Consider the following 18,612-nt stretch of genomic DNA (forward strand, 5'->3'; position numbering starts at 1 on the left):
TTAATATGGATGGATATCTTGGTGTAACATGCCATTACATAACACCAGAGGCAACAATGGCAACTGTTTTACTGGGTGTAAGGAGGTTTTACCAAACCCACACAGCCCAGCATCTCATGGAGGCTAAAGCCTTGCTAATGGCTGAGTGGGGAATAACCTCCAAAGTTCACTGCATGGTGACTGACAATGCATCCAACATGATCCTAAGTGCCCAGCTACTCAACCTTCGCCATGTCCCATGTTTTGCTCATAATTTGAATTTGATAGTGAAAAAGGCCCTGGATCAAACCCCAGTCATCAATGAAATTCGCCAGAAAGCCAGAAAGATAGTGGGGTTGTTCAGATCCAGCTGCAAAGCAAAGGACAAGCTTGTGGAGATGCAGAGCTTGATGGGCAGACCAAGTCTGAAAATGATACAGGAGGTTGAAACGAGATGGAACAGCACATTCGACATGCTACAACGCTTGTATGAGCAACGTGAGCCAGTGGCTGCTGCACTTGCCAATTTAAACAGTGATACTGCTCCCTGACAAGTCTTGAGTATGACATTATTCAACAGTCATTGACACTTCTTCAACCATTCAAACTAGCAACAACAGAGATGTCAGAGGAACAGAGAGTGTCTGCTTCAAAGCTCATACCATTGTACAGGATGTTGCAGCACAAGCTTGCACAGAAAAAGGAAATGCAACGCAGGAATCAACTGTACAATTAGGTAGGACACTATGACCATACGTGTAATTGGCCATAACTCTCATATTGTTGTCATTATTTTAATTAATATGGTTTTCTCTTGTGTTGGCTCATAGGCTCACATCTACAAGAAGGTCTGCACTCCAGATGTGGAGGGTACGAGACTTTTAGAACCTTGGCACTGGCTACACTGCTGGACCCAAGGTTTAAAAATGTGGCTTTTGGAAATCCTGCCAAAGCCCTGGATGCTGAAAAGCACATCACACTGGAGTGTGCTTCACTGATGCGTTCAAACACAACTCCTGGTGAGTTTCAGTCTATGTTATCTTATGTAATGTGATTCATGAAATTTATACTTCATATGTGTTGTCAGTTTATGATTTGTTACTAATTGCCGTTTCTTTTAATTCAGAACCACAAATGTCAACATCAGGCCCATCATCAACACTAGTTGAAACACAAGTTTATGGGAACATTTTGACAATCGTATCCGTGAGACCCAGATGATACACAATCCTACAGCTGATGCCACAGTGGAAGTGAAAAAATACCTCAGCGATGCGTTTTTGCCCAGAACTCATGATCCTCTAACTTACTGGAAAGAGAGAGCAGTAATCTTTCCTCATTTGTATGTCCTAGCTAAAAAATATCTTTGTATGCCAGCAACAAGTGTCCCTTGTGAGAGAATTTTTTCAAAGGCTGGAGAAATTATCTGTAAAAAAGAAGTAGGCTGAGTCCTTCAACAGCAGAGAAATTAATATTTTTGAATAAAAATCTATAAGAAAGGGAGACATTGTGGCTTGATTTATTTTTATTAATATTCATTTTTCATGACCAAAATCACATTATGCAATGTGAAGAGACTACAGGTTACAAGCTTCATATATTACAAAAATACAATAAAAAAAAAACCAACACATTTTTTTATTAGCTCTTTGTAAAGGTTGTTTCAGATCAACACCTGCAAGTGACCACTAGGTGTCACCGTGGAGACGGGTTTCGGATTGATTCGAAGCCTCGAAACAAAATGGCACATTTGCTTCGACTGTTTCATTGCTTCACGAAGCCTCGATCTGCCCATCTCTATTTATCAGAGAGATGAGCTATTTTCGTCTGAGTAACGTTAGCAGAGCCCGTTTCTTTGACGTTAACGTTTGCCATTTCCCCTGGAATCGACGGTAGGTGGCGCGGGCGCTACGGTCCTAAAGATGGCGGCCACAACAAAAAAGTCACGTGACTGAACCCCATGTGGGCTAAAGTCAGTCACACTCGACTTTCTTCCAAATAACGCACATTTTATTTATAACATTAGAAATACAGGCCTATAGTTCCTGCATTCCACATTTTTGTTTTTCTGAGTGAAATGGCTAATAAAAATAAGTAATACAAAACGATTATGTGGTCACCTCACCAAGGTGAATTGGTTTGGTCTTGACTTCTGGCCGTGACTCGTAACGTGGTGAGTGAGTGACAGTGTTGGGGGGCGGGGGATGGGAAATCTGTTGATTGTCGAGTGCCAAATAAACAGGGATGGATAGGAAAAGGTCAAAGCCATCAGGTGCACAATTTAGAAAAAAAAGAAAAGCAGAAGAGGAGAAACGAGCAAAAGATAAAGGTATGCAACTATGTTCTCTCTGTGATATGATTACGGTATCCATGTTGTCATGAATGAAGGGCTAATGTTAATTGTTGGTAACTCTTACGTTTGTTAGCCTATTTGCTATGATGCTTGCTATGCTTATACAACAATAATTCGGTTTTAAGTCAACAAACACGAGATCTAATTTCACCATAATATTGTGCTTTGCAACCAAACCGTTACAAGTTCAGTTATTATTTATTTCCATCAGTTGGGTTACGTTAGGCCCTGTAATTAGCCAACTGAATTTTTTTTTTAAATCTGTAGGTAGTTTCAAAGAGACGACATTTGCTATTTATTTACTACTTATTTGCTACATGACACATGCCATGAATATGAAGGAGGTTTTTATGCATGTTTATGACAACTGTCATTAAGTGTCACTCGCTCAATTATGACATTTTTAATGCAAATATGACATTATTTGTTTGAGATGCCTTTGTTGACAACATGACATTACCAAGACATCATAACGTGTCATAAATATGTCATAAAAACATGACATAGCAGATTAATTATTAAACTTAAGAAACTACTTAGCTTTATGAGTTAACATTACATTAAACTGCCATGTTGGTTTTGACATTGGCTGTCATGAAGCCATTATAACTGTGTCATGAATATTTTTCTGACCACTTTTTTTCCCAGTAGTACAAATTGAATGTCAGTAAAATGTCATTAAGTGTTAATACTCTGTCAAGTTGTTTTATAACAGTGTCATGTATACTTTTCTTGACCTCAAGTGGTACAATGACATTTTAATGACAAATTCAATGTGTACCACTGTAGTTGAGGTCAAAAAAAATATTCATGACACAGTTATAATGGCCTCATGACAGCCAATGTCAAAACCAAACACATGACAGTTTAATGTAAAGTTAACCCATAAAGCTAAGTGGTTTCTTAAGGTTGATAATTCATCTGCATGTTTATGACATATTTATGACAATTTATGTTGTCTTGGTAATGTCAAGAAGTTGTCGTGTTTATGTCTCTCTTATTATGTTTGGGGTCAATTTGACTGGCTGTTTTAGCTGTTATAAAACATCATCATATGGTCTTTTAATTTCAATTTCAATTGCAATTCAGGGGCACTTCTAAAATATTTTGGAGCATCCTCTGCCACTGGTCAGGATGAGCCACCCACCTCCCCCGCTACACAGGCCTCTTCTGGAATGGTCTCGACTCTTCAGGATGAGCTACCATCTATGTCCTCAGCTACACATACAGTATGTCTTCACAAATTTCTCCACAAATATCTGATATTGAGGATGAAGTCAACTTTGCCTCTACTTCTCTCCAGCATGAGCCTTCAGGTGAATTTTGTGTGTGTGTGTATGTGTGTGTGTGTGTGTGTGTGTGTGTGTGTGTGTGTGTGTGTGGAGGGGGTATGCCTAGGCTACAAGACAACTGAACAACTGCAATTTAATGTAATTTTAATATTTCTGATAATTTCTGAGTAGGCCTATGTGTTATGTTCCACTGCTATGTGCTTTGAGTAATGTGCCAAAATGCTGTCTGATAGAAATGCCTGGAGCTGAACCCCCACTGAGCCCCACTGCTGAGGATGAGCCTCTGTCAACCGACCCTGCTAACAGGCCCTCACATCTGACTGACAGGATTCGGACTGAGCTGGTTCGCAGAGGACCATGTAAGGTGCCACCTGGCTTTGTTTTCAGTAGGAATGAGAGTGATGGGAGAAGTTGCCACCACCAATATTTTAGGAAGATATTAGTAAGTGGTGAAAAGATGGCAAGAAGTTGGCTGATTTATTCAGTGAAGAACAACAGCCTCTTTTGCTTCTGCTGCAAATTGTTTTCCAAGAGGAACATTAATTTAACAAGTGCAGGAATGGCAAATTGGAAACATGCGAGCGATTACCTTACATCACACGAAAACAGTCCAGAACACCTCAATTGCATAAAAGCATGGAAAGAACAGTCAGTGAGGTTAAAAAGTGGGGAAACTATTGATAAGCTGGAGATGGCACTTCTGGAGGCTGAGAGGGTAAGATGGAGAGCAGTGCTGACACGTCTCACTGCTATCGTGCAGTCACTGGCACTTCGAAATTTGGCTCTAAGGGGACACACAGAAACACTGTTCACACCATCAAATGGGAATTTTCTCAAAGAGGTCGAACTTATGGCTAGGTTTGATCCCATTATGAAAGATCACCTTAACCGTGTCGAAAGAGGAACAGCAAATCAAAACAGCTACCTAGGCCATCATGTGCAGAATGAGCTGATTGATTTGTTGAGCAGCAAAATCATATCTTCTATAGTGGATGACATCAAGCAGGCAAAGTTTTTTTCTGTAATTCTGGACTGCACCCCAGATATAAGTCACACAGAAAAGTTGTTAGTGGTCATTAGAGTGGTGTCACTGATGGAGAAGCCCCATATCAGGGAACATTTTATGGGATTTTTGGAGGCAGAGGAGTCCACAGGCCAGCACTTGGAATCCATGATCCTGACGAGACTTGAGGAGTTGGGAATTCCTTTTGAAGACTGCAGAGGACATTCATATGACAACGGGGCAAACATGAAAGGCAAAAATAAGGGAGTTCAAGCCAGGCTCTTAGAAAAGAATCCACGAGCTCTGTTTGTGCCATGTGGAGCGCATACATTGAATTTAGTTGTGTGTGATGCTGCTAAGGGATCTGTTGATGCTATAAGTTACTTTGGTGTCCTGCAAAAGCTCTACACATTATTTTCAGCCTCCACCCAAAGAGGGCCATACTGAAGAACCATGTGAGCATCACCTTAAAGATGTGGGCAGAAACAAGGTGGGAGGGCAAGGTCAAGAGCGTCGAACCCATGAGGTACCAGGGAGCTGCTGTGAAAGAGGCTTTAATTGAGGTGAGAGACCACACCAAAGACCCTGCTATAAAGGCTGAGGCCCAGTCTTTGTCTGAGGAGGTGGGGTCATACCGCTTCAGCATCTGCACGGTTGTTTAGTATGACATGTTATCTGCAATACAGCATGCCAGCAAACTCATGCAGTCTTCTAGTATGGATGTTGACCTAGCTGTGAGTCTTTTGAAGAAGACTGAGTGAGATCTCCAGAGCTACAGGCCAAGTGGCTTTGTGACTGCACAGATGGCGGCCAAAGACATTTGTGAAGAGATGAATGTGGAGGCTGTTTTAAAACAAAAAAGGCTGAGGTCCACAAAGCGGCACTTCTCATATGAATCACATGATGAGCCTTTCAGTGATGCACTTAGGAAGTTGGAGGTTGGATTCTTCAACGTTGTCGTTGATGCAGCCATGTCAGCCATCAAGGAGAGATTTTCCACATTGGAAAATGTGAGAAAGAAATTCAGGGTTTTGACAAATTTCCCAAGTCTTGCAGGTGAGGAGCTGGCAGAGCAATGCGAGGCACTATGCAGCACACTGCACTTTAAGGGGCACTCTGATGTGGACAGTAGAGAGCTTGTGCAGGAAATTAAGAACTTCCCTGAACTGCCATCAAAGACCATGAGCCTCCTTGAGCTTATCACTTTTATGCATAATAAGGATCTATCGGAGATCTACCCCAATTTTTGGACTGCTATCAGGATTGCACTTACTCTGCCAGTCACTGTGGCTCAAGCAGAGAGGAGCTTTTCAAAACTAAATTGATCAAGTCATACCTGAGATCAACCATGTCCCAGGAACGGCTCACTGGCCTTGCCGTCATCAGTATCAATCACTCAATAGGGGAGCAGATTTCATACATCATTGATGATTTTGCATCAAGGAAAGCCAGAAAAGTCAGGTTTTAGTTTTAGTTTGTGTTTTCTGTTCTTAGTGCAATAGTGTAATAATTAGATTCTCTTTAGTGTGTTTTCACATTTGTGTGTAATATATAATATATATATTCTATTCTATATTTTATTTGTATATTATTCTTAATGTGTTATATTATTGTTGCTCTCTGCACTTGTTACATTTTTTATATATCTGATTGTATATATGTTTGGCACATTTATGTATATAGTGTATATTTAAGTTCTGATAACTGTCATTGTTTGCCAAAAGACAGTGAACACAATTCTGCACAATGTCGGATGTTAGGAAGGATTTGTGTAATTGAGAAATATAAATTTATCTTTAAGAGAAATGTTGTTATAATAAAATATGACTGTTTGTGGATAATTTTGTGCATGTGTGTGGCGCTCAAAGGTGGTCTCACCCAGGGTGCAATTCAATGTAGAACCGCCACTGTTTGCAACCTGATAGGTTGGTATACAAGAAGAGGTGTCCTTAGATTTTTGAGCCAAGAGGATTTTCAGTGGATTATTTAAAATAGGGCCTACCAATCTGTAATTTAAATAATTACATTAAACGATTATTGCATGCCTGTGACAGAAACCTTTATTATTTTGTCAATCAAATCGGGTCACGTTCTGCCATAGGCGACGTCACTAGGCTGCCTCCAAGTTTGTGCCCAGTGCGTATGGGGTTAGTCGCGCACAAAGAGAAAGCGTGGTAATATAAACTAATTAGATGCATCAACAACAGTACAGTTAATGTTTGCAACTATGGCTGATCTAACTTAACTGCTTGATAGAATAATACTTGTACCAGCAATCAGGGCCGTTTGGCATAGGCGAACAAGGCGGCAATAGGGATTTCGCCTATTGCCAGAATGGTCTAAAACGACCCTGCCAGCAATCTTAAAACAACTTGTACATCTTCATAAAAAAATTGTGTTGTGAATCGTGCAAATTCAAGTTTAACTTCCTCTAAAGTGTTCTTATGACAGAATAGAAAAGTATTGGTTTAGTGAGACCTATTCCCTGAGTAAGCAAAACATCAATGTGAATGGTCAGCTTTATTATTAAAGATTTAGGCTGGAAATGGTTTTAGGTCCAAATCCCACAAGGGGTGTAATCTATGAACCATCACCATTGTGCTTTTAAGCAACTGTAGCCTACTCACCCTCATGTTGTTACAAATTCATATGACCTTTATTCTTCCGTGGAACAAAAAAGGAAATCAGAATGTTAGATTTTGTAACCATTCACTTTCATTGCATTTTTTTTTTTATCCATACATTACCTTGTAGTTTTGACCACAGTAACAAGGTAAAACCTAGCTGGATGATGATTATGTGGATAATAGGATATTATTACACATTTTACTGACGTATTGTATTACAATACAAATTGGTAAATGTAACTACTAATTTATTTCATTGTGTCTTCGTTTTAAAATAGATCACAGTTCAATCTGTTGGTTATGGTTACATTAAAAAAACTTTATAATTATATAAAATGTATCAAATATAATTTATTAAAATGTATGAAACGTATAATTCTTAAAATATGTTAATGTATGGTATTTGCTTTTTTTCTGGTAAGAATAAAATCTTAGTCTGTACCGCCCTCTATTGAACAGTTTGCGCATGCGCGCTTTAGGCACATTAATACGATGATCGCGCTGAACGCTCATCCATCACGCTCCGCTTCCTCACACAGACTCTTGTCCATTCAGTAGACTGACATGTTTTGTATAGTTTTAAAGCCAAACACACCGTTAAAATTCCGCTAGTAGAATTAAAATATCAACTTAAAATTAACGCAGGACTGAATTTTAACAAGGACATAGGACCTATCCTACATTTAATAGCAACTAATGGCTGAAGCCCGATATGAGGATTTGGATGAAACTATTCCAAATGTTAGCATTACGAGGACAAGAGATTCAACAGGTAAGAGATTCAATATATATATTAGGGTCTAAACATATGTCTGAATTATGAAGAGATTACATGTTTCATTAATTAATTTATTATTATATACTACAGTGATTATTTGTCATGGTGGGTTTATTTTTAAAAGACATTAAAGTCTTGGCTACACAAAGCAATTGAACATTTCCTCCGTTTTTGCCAAGGTAAAAAATATAACAAACCAGTGGCCCCCCTGATAGCAATAGACTCCGGGGCGGATCCGCCCTCCCCCAAGCCGCCAGGTCCGCTGTTCTCTCAGACTCAATTCGGCCATGCGCACAGAATATGCCCCGCCTACAGACAGCGCACTGTCAACTCGCGGACTCACTACAGACGCTGGGCGGATTCGCTGACTGAACGCGCCTATTTTCAACCGTCACCATCACTGAATCATTCTCCACAGTGGAAAAGCTGCTGCCGTCAGTTCAGCGAGGACGGAACACGGTAAGAATAGTTAAAATATGCTTTATTTGTACAGTTAACGTTACTTAGCCTGTAATATTCATACCGTTCAACATACCGATGTTTTTATTTCTTAAATGATTGTGGCAAAACAACTTAGCAAATTGTCATTGGCGTAGATTTGAGTAAAATGTATTTGGTAATTAATAACTCTGATTAAAAATATATTTGGATGGAATTATCTCTCTCTGGGAGGTGAGGTCACGTAAGTTAGCTCTCCGGATTTTTATCAAACACTGAGCGCATATTTTCTCCACTTTCCAGTAAAATGTCAGGCGAGAAATGATCGTGTGAGGCCTACCGTTACTTTTTAAAACTGAATTTCTGTTACGTTAGTTTAAGTCCATTTGTGTTTACATTTTGACAGTTCCACCACCCCATGTAATGTTGTTTCAGAAAAATTAATTAATATTATATTAAATAATGATACGGTACGCGTATTGTGTGTGTGTGTGTGTGTGTGTGTGTGTGTGTGTGTGTGTGTGTGTGTGTGTGTGTGTGTGTGTGAGTGAGAGCGAGCGTGTATTTATCACTTTGTGGGGACCAAATGTCCCCATAAGGATAGTAAAACCCGAAATTTTTGACCTTGTGGGGACATTTTGTCGGTCCCCATGAGGAAAACAGCTTATAAATCATACTAAATTATGTTTTTTGAAAATGTAAAAATGCAGAAAGTTTTCTGTGAGGGTTAGGTTTAGGGGTAGGGTTAGGTTTAGGGGATAGAATATAAAGTTTGTACAGTATAAAAACCATTATGTCTATGGAAAGTCCCCATAAAACATGGAAACACAACATGTGTGTGTGTGTGTGTGTTCTGTTGCAGCTTACAGTTAGTTCAAGTGCCACCAGTTTTTTTGGAGTTTCATCTTTTCCATTCATCTGAGTAAGGTAAGATTAAATAGTACTGTTTCAAACTTGATTTAGCCAGCTGGTCCAGACACTGGTCCAGACTACAACATTTAGACTAACACTCTTCTGCTAAACTAGTTTGAGTCTATTTTTGTTTACATCATGACAAATATATTCTCCACCACCTCCCCATGTAATGTTGTTTCAGATAATTATTTCATATCATATTAAGATACTGTGTGTGTGTGTGTGTTCTGTTGCAGCTTACAGTTCGTTCAAGTGCCACCAGTCTGGTTTTGGAGTTTCATCTTTTCCATTCATCTGAGTAAAGTAAGATTAAATACTGTTTCAAACCGTTTTCAAATTTAGCCAGCTATTATGTCAAATACTGACACTGGTCCACACTACAGCATTTAACACTTTTCTACTAGTTTGAGTCTATTTTTTTTTTTTACATCATGACAAATAAATTCTCCACCAAAGTGGAGTACCAAACTGAGAGACGCAGGGACTTCCTCGTCTCCTTGCGCTTGAATATTTAAATTGTCAAGGCTTAAAAATTTGCAAATTATCAACTTCCTTGAAGATGCAGCCCTGGCCCGATCGGGCAAATGACAGTTCCGGCAACTGGCCCAAATAATTATTTTTGAAAACACTCTACACATTTTGGTTCTTTCCACAACTCACTGGTTGCATTGTGTATTTTGTGTTTCTGTAACATTTCTTTTAGATAAAATGAATAGAAAAACTGTCCCTGTCTCCAGCTCCACCTTAAGACGGAGGACCCATGTAGACGTAGATAAACGACTTAAACAAATTAGGGATGACTGCAAATCAAATTTGACTGTCTTTCAGATGACAACAGATGTAGATGTCAGTAGAGAGTTTTTTGAAGACAGTACAGACAATCCAACTTGTTCAGACATTGCAAATGGACTAGTCTTCAGTGAGGATGAAGGTGGCATGGAGGTAGATGCAGACATACAGGAGGGTTTTGTGGTTGGTAGCTGTGATAGGCCGATTCAGACATCTGATTCAGAACATTCAGATAATGAACTGTCTGAGACATTTTCACTCTCTGACAGCATTTCCAACTGGGCCATACACTTTGGCATTTCTTTGGTTGCATTGACAGCACTATTGTGCATACTTCGCATTTGCCATCCTGATCTTCCAAAGGATGCTAGAACCCTCCTTAGGACTAAGACAAAGTACTCTATCCTAGAAAGAGCTGGGGGACAGTACCACTATTTTGGTATTCTGTCATCACTTAGGAGTACGCTGTCGAAATACATACACTGGCAGACAGTTTCAATTTGAAGTTGCAAATTAACATAGATGGACTTCCTTTGTTCAAGAGCTCTAGTCTGCAACTGTGGCCCATTCTTGGACTGCTACTGAGTGTTCCTATGAAAGAACCAGTGGTGATAGGTTTGTTCTGTGGATCAGAGAAACCAAGCTCAGCAAAGGAGTTTCTTGAAGATTTTGTTACTGAGTTACAACAGCTTGAAAAAGGCTTTGACATAGAGGGTAAGACATTGAAGCTCGAGCTGGACACAGTCATTTGTGACACACCAGCCAGGTCCTTTGTTAAAAACACAAAGAACCACAATGGCTACCATGGTTGTGACAAATGTTCTCAGCCTGGTAAATACATTAACAGACGCATGACATACCCATGTACAGACTATGCTCTAAGGACAGATGATTCATTTGAAAGCATGGTTGATGAGATTCATCATCATGAGGGGCCACATCCATTTTATGGCAGTAGTGTCATATAGATTAGATTATATGCATTTGGTTTGTTTAGGTGTGGTTAGGCGTTTGTTGAACATTTGGCTCAGGGGTCCTCTGAATTTCAGAGTACCTGCAAACATAACTGAAAGAATGTCTGCTAAACTGGTAGAAATGTGTCCCTATATTCCTGTGGATTTTGCTCGAAAGCCCAGATCGCTGAGGGAGTTAGATCGCTGGAAGGCCACTGAATTGAGGCAGTTTCTGCTGTACACAGGACCTGTAGTATTATGTACCTTTCTGGACCGAAATATGTACAACAATTTCATGCTACTCTTCTCTGGTATTGCTATTTTAGTAAGTCCTAGACTATCCTGCCACACACAGTTTGGTCACACCTTGCTTAGATCTTTTGTTTCACACTTTGGGGAAATATATGGCAAAGATCAACTTGTTTATAATGTACATGCTTTGGTCCATCTGGCAGATGAAGTAAAACGACATGGTTGTCTTGACTCATTTTCTGCATTTCCCTATGAAAATTACCTACACAAGCTGAAAAAGCTTGTCAGAAAACCAGACTTTCCCCTTGCCCAAATTATTCGTCGATTGTCTGAGATGAGAATTACTGACACTCCTTTAAATGGTTCCTCTTTTAAAAAACAGCACTTTGTTGGGCCACTTGTAGATGGAGTGTCAGTGAAAGCACAGTATGGTGAGATGGCCTGTGACCAGTGGACTGTTAAAGTTTCAACCGGGAATAATGTGTTTGTCATTGGAAACGAGATTTGCATTATACATAACATTGTGGAATGCAGTGATGGAGTGTACGTAGTGTACAAAGAATTTTTAGCGAAGTCTTTGTTCTTCTCTTACCCATTCAATTCTGACTATCTGAATATCCATACTATTTCAGAAACATCAGATATATTCAAGTGTGTTAAAGCTTCAGAGCTTGTCCAAAAATGTGTTATTTTACCTCATAGGGATGGTTTTGTGGCCATACCCTTATTTCATACATTTTAGGAACTCTCCACAGGTAAAAGGTTTAGTTCACCCAATAATTACAAATATTTTACTATTTTTATGATCATTTACTAACTCTCATGTTTGTTTGGTTTTTTTTCATTATTTGGTGAACTAAAACTTTAAGGGTACAGAGGCTTATCGGTTTTTATTTTTTTATAATTAGCAGTTAAAAGTTAAAGGATGACATTTCAGCTTATTCATTCTTAGCGTAGTTATTTTTTTCCTGGGGAGAATGATAGTGGTAGTATTGATGATAGTTTTAGTTGTAGCTCTTGTGTTCTAATATTAGAAGTAAGAATTGATGCGGTTGCACATTAGTTTTGACTGGACAGTTGTTTATGCACAATTAGGACCAGACACAGTGACAAAAAAATGACATCACTATGCATCACCACAAACACTGATGTCTGAAACTGGATAACAATTAACTGTAAGTACTTTACTGTAAGTTGCTTGTTCAATGTGTTCAAAGTTATTTTATTTATATAGCACTTTATACAATACATATTGTTTCAAAGCAACTTCACAGTAAGTTGCCAGTTCATTGTTGATTCAATTGAGTTCAATAAGGCCACATTTACATTGCAGGTCTTGATTTCCAATTGTGATTTGTTGACCATATCAGATTTTTGTTTTGTTTTTTTGGACCAGCTGACATCTTTTAAAAGTGACCCATATGAAAAAGATTAAGCTGAAAAAAAAGAGTAAAAACAGCGTGATCAGCAAATCTCACATTTCACTGAAAGTCTCATTCACTAGTAATTGCATACACTATTCATATTTATACACATGCCTCGCGAACAATTTCCACCTAATTCACAACGCACGTATACGCCACAGCAATAATTGATTAATAATGATGGCTTTAGAATGTATTTGATTAATAACAATTGTTTCAGAAATTCTTGAAACAGGAAGTTAAATTTCTCTGGTGCTGTTTGTTTCTTTCCTTCTTGGTTAAGGATGTTCCACTTAATTGAGTTCCTTGACAAAACTGTAGCAGTGGTACCACAAAAGTGGTGCAGCGATGGAGTGGTCTATTGGCCAAACTACAAAAATGATGAAAGAGTGAACAGGGCAGTGAAAAATTCAGAGGATCCTGGACCTGACTGGAAAACATATGATACCAGAGTTATTAAATCATGTGTTATGCTAATATTGTTTTTTTATTTGTATTTTTTTCAAAATGGCTATTGTAAGCAAATATCAAAGGATTTTGCCCTTATGTAATTGGGAAGAAAATCCTTTTAATCAGTCTTGTTCTGTTGTCTGTAGTTATGTTCTTTTCTACTCAGTTAAAGGTCTACTGAAGTTTAACATGTAGGCTATTTCATTTTTAGATGACTACTTTGAGGCACGACAACTCTTGAAGAAATCTCTGATGTGTAACACATCAGATCTACAGTCTGAAGAGGAAGAGGAGGAGATTCGGCCAAAAAGAAGGCCAAAGCCGATGTAAGTATACGTATATTATCCTTTATATTCTACATTAACTTTTGGCCTCTATAGTTTCTCAAAAACATAATTTAGTGTTATGATATGATAAACCCGACAACCACCACACAGGTAAAGCCAGCTGAAATGGAGTTAAATGGTCAGTATGTTTCCTGGTTTCTCAGAGAAACCATTCTCAACCAATTACACTGATTTACAACTTAAGTTCTTAGGCCAGTGAAAATATTTATGTAATTATTAAAAAGAGCATCTGCAGATCAAGATAAGATATTTACTGCTGATTGTTGTTTTTTTCCAACCTATTTTATAGTCATTTCTTGGGAGACTCTGATGACAGCGAGGAGGAAGGTACTCAGAAAAAGAGAGCCAGGGGTCCAGGCAAACTTTTAACACAACCACCAGCCCTGTTATCTCACCACCACCTTTTATCCCAAGTAGCGGCACAGTTGCTCCACCTCCACCCATTTCACCACCTCACTTTTCACAGAGGCCAGCAGAAGAGCAAACTCCTTCAGCAAGCAGGGTCTACAGACCTACCTGGCGGGGGGGAAGATGTGGATCAGACAGTATTGCCTGCTTTGGTGAGCAATACCTCATTGGATATAAGACTCAAATAGTGTTTATTTTGTCAGCTATTTTTTCATGTATTCTTAGTCCTGTGTCAAATTTACTTTTTAGCTTTTATCATATTTAGTCAACCTTATCCTGTTTTTTAGTTCTTTTTTTAGTCAACTAAACATATGGGCATTTTAATCTAGTTTTATTCAATGAAAACTTTTTTTGTCATGCTGTATAATGGTTAAAATGATAATCACTTAATCAATCATTTAGTTGAGCTTCTGTTTATGTTTGCTGATCAATGTATATGTGAATAAAAGCCTAAATTAAATTATTTAAGGCCTCTATTTAAATTTATATATATATATATATATATATATATATATATATATATATATATATAATTATTCCCATCTGTTCAGTGAATTGTGCCTTAATGAGTTGACCAATGCAGAATTAAATTTATTTATATATTACAAACTTTTTTTCTTTCTTTTTTTTTTTTTACAGCTGCAGAAATCCACATAATGAGCTTGCTGGAATTAATAAAACATCAACAAGAGCAAATCATGTCAAAAGTTAATTATTTGATGAGCAAGTTGAACCCAGCAGGCCAAGACATGGAAATGGCTGACAACCCAGTTGAGTTTCCATTAACATCAATGGAAGAAGTTGAGAATTTTGAGGAGTGACTCAAAAATCCCGCAAATCCTCAAACAAAGTGTAGTGTGGTGATTTCCAAATCTCATTAAGGTGTAAGTTTACATTACATTCTAGCATTTCCACAGTGTTTTACTGTTAAAGTGCCCCTATTATGTGATTTTGACAATCACTTTATCATGCTTTTACAACTTTGCAGAACGTTTACATTCACAAACAGCTACGTATGTTACACACTGCATGAAAGGGAATATTCAAAAGCCATAATAGGGGCACTTTAAAATTACGATCATTTTGTTTACAGTGCAGGTTAACATTGGGGTGTGAAAAAACACATGCTATGTTAGTTAATTATTTTTTAAAGGTACACTAGTTTTTTCAAGTATTTTATTACCGTAATTTCCGGACTATTGAGCGCACCCGAATATAAGCCGCACCCACTGATTTTTAAATAAAATATTATTTTGAACATAAATAAGCCGCACCTGTCTATAAGCCGCAGGTGCCTACCGGTACATTGAAACAAATGAACTTTACTCAGGCTTTAACGAAACACGGCTTGTAACAAAAATAAATAGGCTTTAACGAAACACGGTGTGGCAGCGGGGCGTGGTCAAGCGCCCGTCCGGGAGAGAAAGCGGTAAGGGCGCTTACACCTGAGCTAAATTATGTGTAACACTGGTGTCTAATTTCAGTAAGCATGGGGAGAGCGTCATAAAAGGCAGCAGCCACAGAGCTGAGAGAGTGACACACGTCAGTCTAGTGTTGGCGCATAGAGGAATTGAGAAACTTTATAAAATTGATTGTAAACATTGCTGTGGCCATTAAAAGCCTTACCTGGAACGTCAAGTGCCCTGCTGAAAACTGTCACACTGGTGCCCGTGTGACAGTTTTCCCAAGAAGGACATGTGAAGCAGGGCACTTGAAATTAGACACCGGTGTTAGACATAATTTAGCGCAGGTGTAAGCGCCCTTACAGCTTTTCTCTCCCGGACGGGCGCTTGACCACGCCCCCGCTGCCACACACGGCTTGTAATAAAACATTTGCAGTAAATAGTAGCCTACCAATAAAGTCACTGGTCACTATCTTCCTCGTCCTGTGCACTGAAACCACTGAAGTCATCTCCTTCAGTGTCGGAGTTGAATAGCCTCAGATTTAGTTGTATTTTTGCACTGAGTCAATTCCTCACGCTGCTGTTTCCAACGTCTTATCATCGACTCATTAAGACCAAGCTCCCGTGCAACAGCCAGATCAATCGCCTTCAACTTGAAAGCAGCATCATATGCATTTCTCCATGTCTTTGCCATGGTGAGGGTGACAAAATTACTACCGTAATCAGAATGATGGGAAGTTTGAGCGCGCTCGATTTAATCTAAACAGTATACAAAAAAAGTTGTTTTGACCTTAACCCGTTCGGCAATTTCATTGGTCTAATGAAAGCTTCACGCCGCCAAAAAACTGAGCACGTCACAGAATGTTTTTTAATATATATATATATATATATATATATATATATATAAACATTTGAAAGCGGGAAAAATCCATATATTAGCCGCGTCATTGTATAAGCCGCGTGGTTCAAAGCGTGGGAAAAAAGTTGCGGCTTATAGTCCGGAAATTACGGTAGCTAAAATCAATGTCTTTATTCATAAATATGTCCTCATTGGTGTAAAATTACCTCTGCCAATGATCTGACTTATCCTCGTAAGCGAAGAATTTCTTATCTTTGATTACATGGGACGGGTAAGTCCATGGAGGCTTCTATGTCGTTCCGCCATCTTGAAAAACTATTATACCAGAGAGGGACAAAAAGCACTATCCTACCTCAGTGCATTACCACAACGCGTTTTCGTTAAAAGCCAACATCACGAAATTTGAAAGGCTGCACTGCACGGTCCTTTATAATGCAGGATCATACTTATGCCGAGCCACAAGATAAGGAATCCTTGTCACCAAAAAAGCAAATAATTTAATTTAAAAGAAAACTTGACTGGCGAATTTAAAAAACGAAGGTAAATATCGAGATAGCTTTTCCCAGGTGGAAATGGCTAATGAAGGAGAAAGACTTTGAAAGACGCTGAAGCCGCCTGCTTTCTTCTCGACAAGTCAGTCAATGTTACGGTCTAAATTACAAGCTTTTTTTCATTGCTTGGTTGTGTAATTCATTATATAGGCAGCATAACAGTAGAACATGTATAGTTAAACTCGATGACCTGCTATTCAAAGACATGTTGTCATAGCTTCTTGGCACATAACGGCTACCATAGATGCAACACGCATTTGAAAAAGCAAGGCGCTAGAGTGCACAATTTGTTTGAATGCAAAATACAATTTCACCACTAGATGAGAGAAATTCCTACGCAGCGTACCTTTTAACATTTTAAGCAAAATATCTATTATCAGCCATTTTATAAATGTTTTTAATGGTCTTCCAGCCAATCAGAAAGTCATATTGTTATGCCTATAATAAATAACACATTTTTGTTACATTTTAGATTTCCTCCCTGGCAACTATTGGGGGCCATGACACCAAACGTGTCACATGGAACATCCTTTCCCGTATGTTCCATGACGATGTTGGGAGGAGGATCAATTGGAAGGGCATGAATGGGAAAAAATCATTCAATCAGATGGAGTCTAAAAAGTTACTCCTGTGTAAGTAAATGTAGTAAATATTGTCTGGCTAAAAAATACAACCTAAAAAAAACATTGTTTTTTTTAACAGTTTTAAACTGAAACAGTAACACTTTTTTTGTTTAAAATTTACAACATTAATGTAAGGAGCAAGTATATCATGAATCCATCTTCCAAAGTGTGATTTGTCTTATCCTGAATCACTACAATACACCTATAATAAGTGTTTATATTCTGACTATTTTAGACAGCGCGGGATGCCAACCGCTACGGAGTATCCCATTACCTGCCATGACTTGCCATAGAAATAAACCTAGAGAAGTAGCTCTGGCTACAATGGTCTACCGCAAGACGCATACGTTTCTGTTTATTAACCGCCAAAAGTTACAGTGTACATATAAATGTCAGATTGTACACTTTTGTTTTAAAGGCAGTGGTTATGTCTATCCTTTAAAAAAAACAGCTTGGTAGTTTCAATGTGATTTCATGTCATTTAATGAAAATCTGCTTGTGTATTACAGGTGCTGTGAGAAAGAGCCATGTCTCCCGTGCCGCCACTGATGACGAGATTACGAAGAATGTAATACGGTGGTTCAACCTGGCAGCAGATAGGGGCAGCTCAAGGAGCCGTCCCACTGTCAGCATCCTGACCCAACAGTAGTGACTTTTTTTTATTTATTTTTTAATGTTTTTTCATTTAGTAAAATGTTTTTCATTCAATAAAACAATGTTCTTGGAACAATTTATGGTTGAATTTCATTTTTCTGTAATGTCTATTCAATGTAGCCTATACATGAATAAAACTATTAAAATAGTAAAAAATAGTAAATACATTTATAGACTTTAATGACCTATTTTTTTAATAGTTTTATTGTTACTGGCTAAAAATTATGATTTTCAAATTTTGAATGATTTCATGTTTTATTAATATTAATAAAGGCAGACACATTAATAACTATTCAAGCTTTTATAGAGCAATCTAGTCTATCTAAAAAAACATTAGATTTGAAACATTAATGTAGTTTTGGCCAGATTACTAGTTTTGAATGAGGGATCTGAAAGGTTTTCAGACTGAAATGAACGGGTTCAGATCGGATCCGCGGCGGGTGAGCTGCTTTATCAGCGGATACGGGTAGGGTCTGCCGCGGATCTAGTCTGGAACTGCAATCCTTATCTGTTC

General features: G+C 38.3%; 1 protein-coding gene and 1 long non-coding RNA gene across 3 annotated transcripts; both read left to right on the forward strand.

The window, feature by feature from the left end:
• The first annotated feature begins 2,185 nt into the window (after nucleotides 1-2,185).
• On the forward strand, nucleotides 2,186-6,768 carry LOC127644304 (zinc finger MYM-type protein 1-like). Of its 2 annotated transcripts, none has more exons than XM_052127424.1 (3): nucleotides 2,186-2,308; nucleotides 3,422-3,648; nucleotides 3,858-6,768. In XM_052127424.1, the coding sequence occupies exons 2-3, from the start codon at nucleotides 3,564-3,566 to the stop codon at nucleotides 5,072-5,074; spliced, it is 1,302 nt and encodes a 433-aa protein (XP_051983384.1). In that variant the 5' UTR covers nucleotides 2,186-2,308; nucleotides 3,422-3,563; the 3' UTR covers nucleotides 5,075-6,768. The 2 variants fall into 2 exon arrangements, with proteins under 2 accessions (XP_051983384.1, XP_051983385.1); XM_052127425.1 differs by having other exon boundaries at nucleotides 3,422-3,561.
• A 785-nt stretch (nucleotides 6,769-7,553) lies between these two features.
• Nucleotides 7,554-18,093, forward strand: LOC127644363 (uncharacterized). The gene is made up of 8 exons (XR_007970639.1): nucleotides 7,554-8,491; nucleotides 9,333-9,397; nucleotides 9,622-9,688; nucleotides 13,465-13,579; nucleotides 13,890-14,160; nucleotides 14,648-14,892; nucleotides 17,294-17,453; nucleotides 17,954-18,093. It is a non-coding gene; the product is annotated as an uncharacterized LOC127644363 (long non-coding RNA).
• Nucleotides 18,094-18,612: the final 519 nt, after the last annotated feature.

This window comes from Xyrauchen texanus, chromosome 5, assembly GCF_025860055.1.
Source record: "Xyrauchen texanus isolate HMW12.3.18 chromosome 5, RBS_HiC_50CHRs, whole genome shotgun sequence".
NCBI classification, from domain to species: Eukaryota; Metazoa; Chordata; class Actinopteri; order Cypriniformes; family Catostomidae; genus Xyrauchen; species Xyrauchen texanus.

What these genes read in the sequence shown, in the direction of transcription:
- LOC127644304 (XM_052127424.1), top strand. Translation starts at nt 3,564, where the DNA reads ATGTCTTCACAAATTTCTCCACAAATATCTGATATTGAGGATGAAGTC. An exon ending in TCTCCAGCATGAGCCTTCAG is followed by an intron (nt 3,649 to 3,857) that starts GTGAATTTTGTG and finishes GCTGTCTGATAG; the next exon opens with AAATGCCTGGAGCTGAACCC.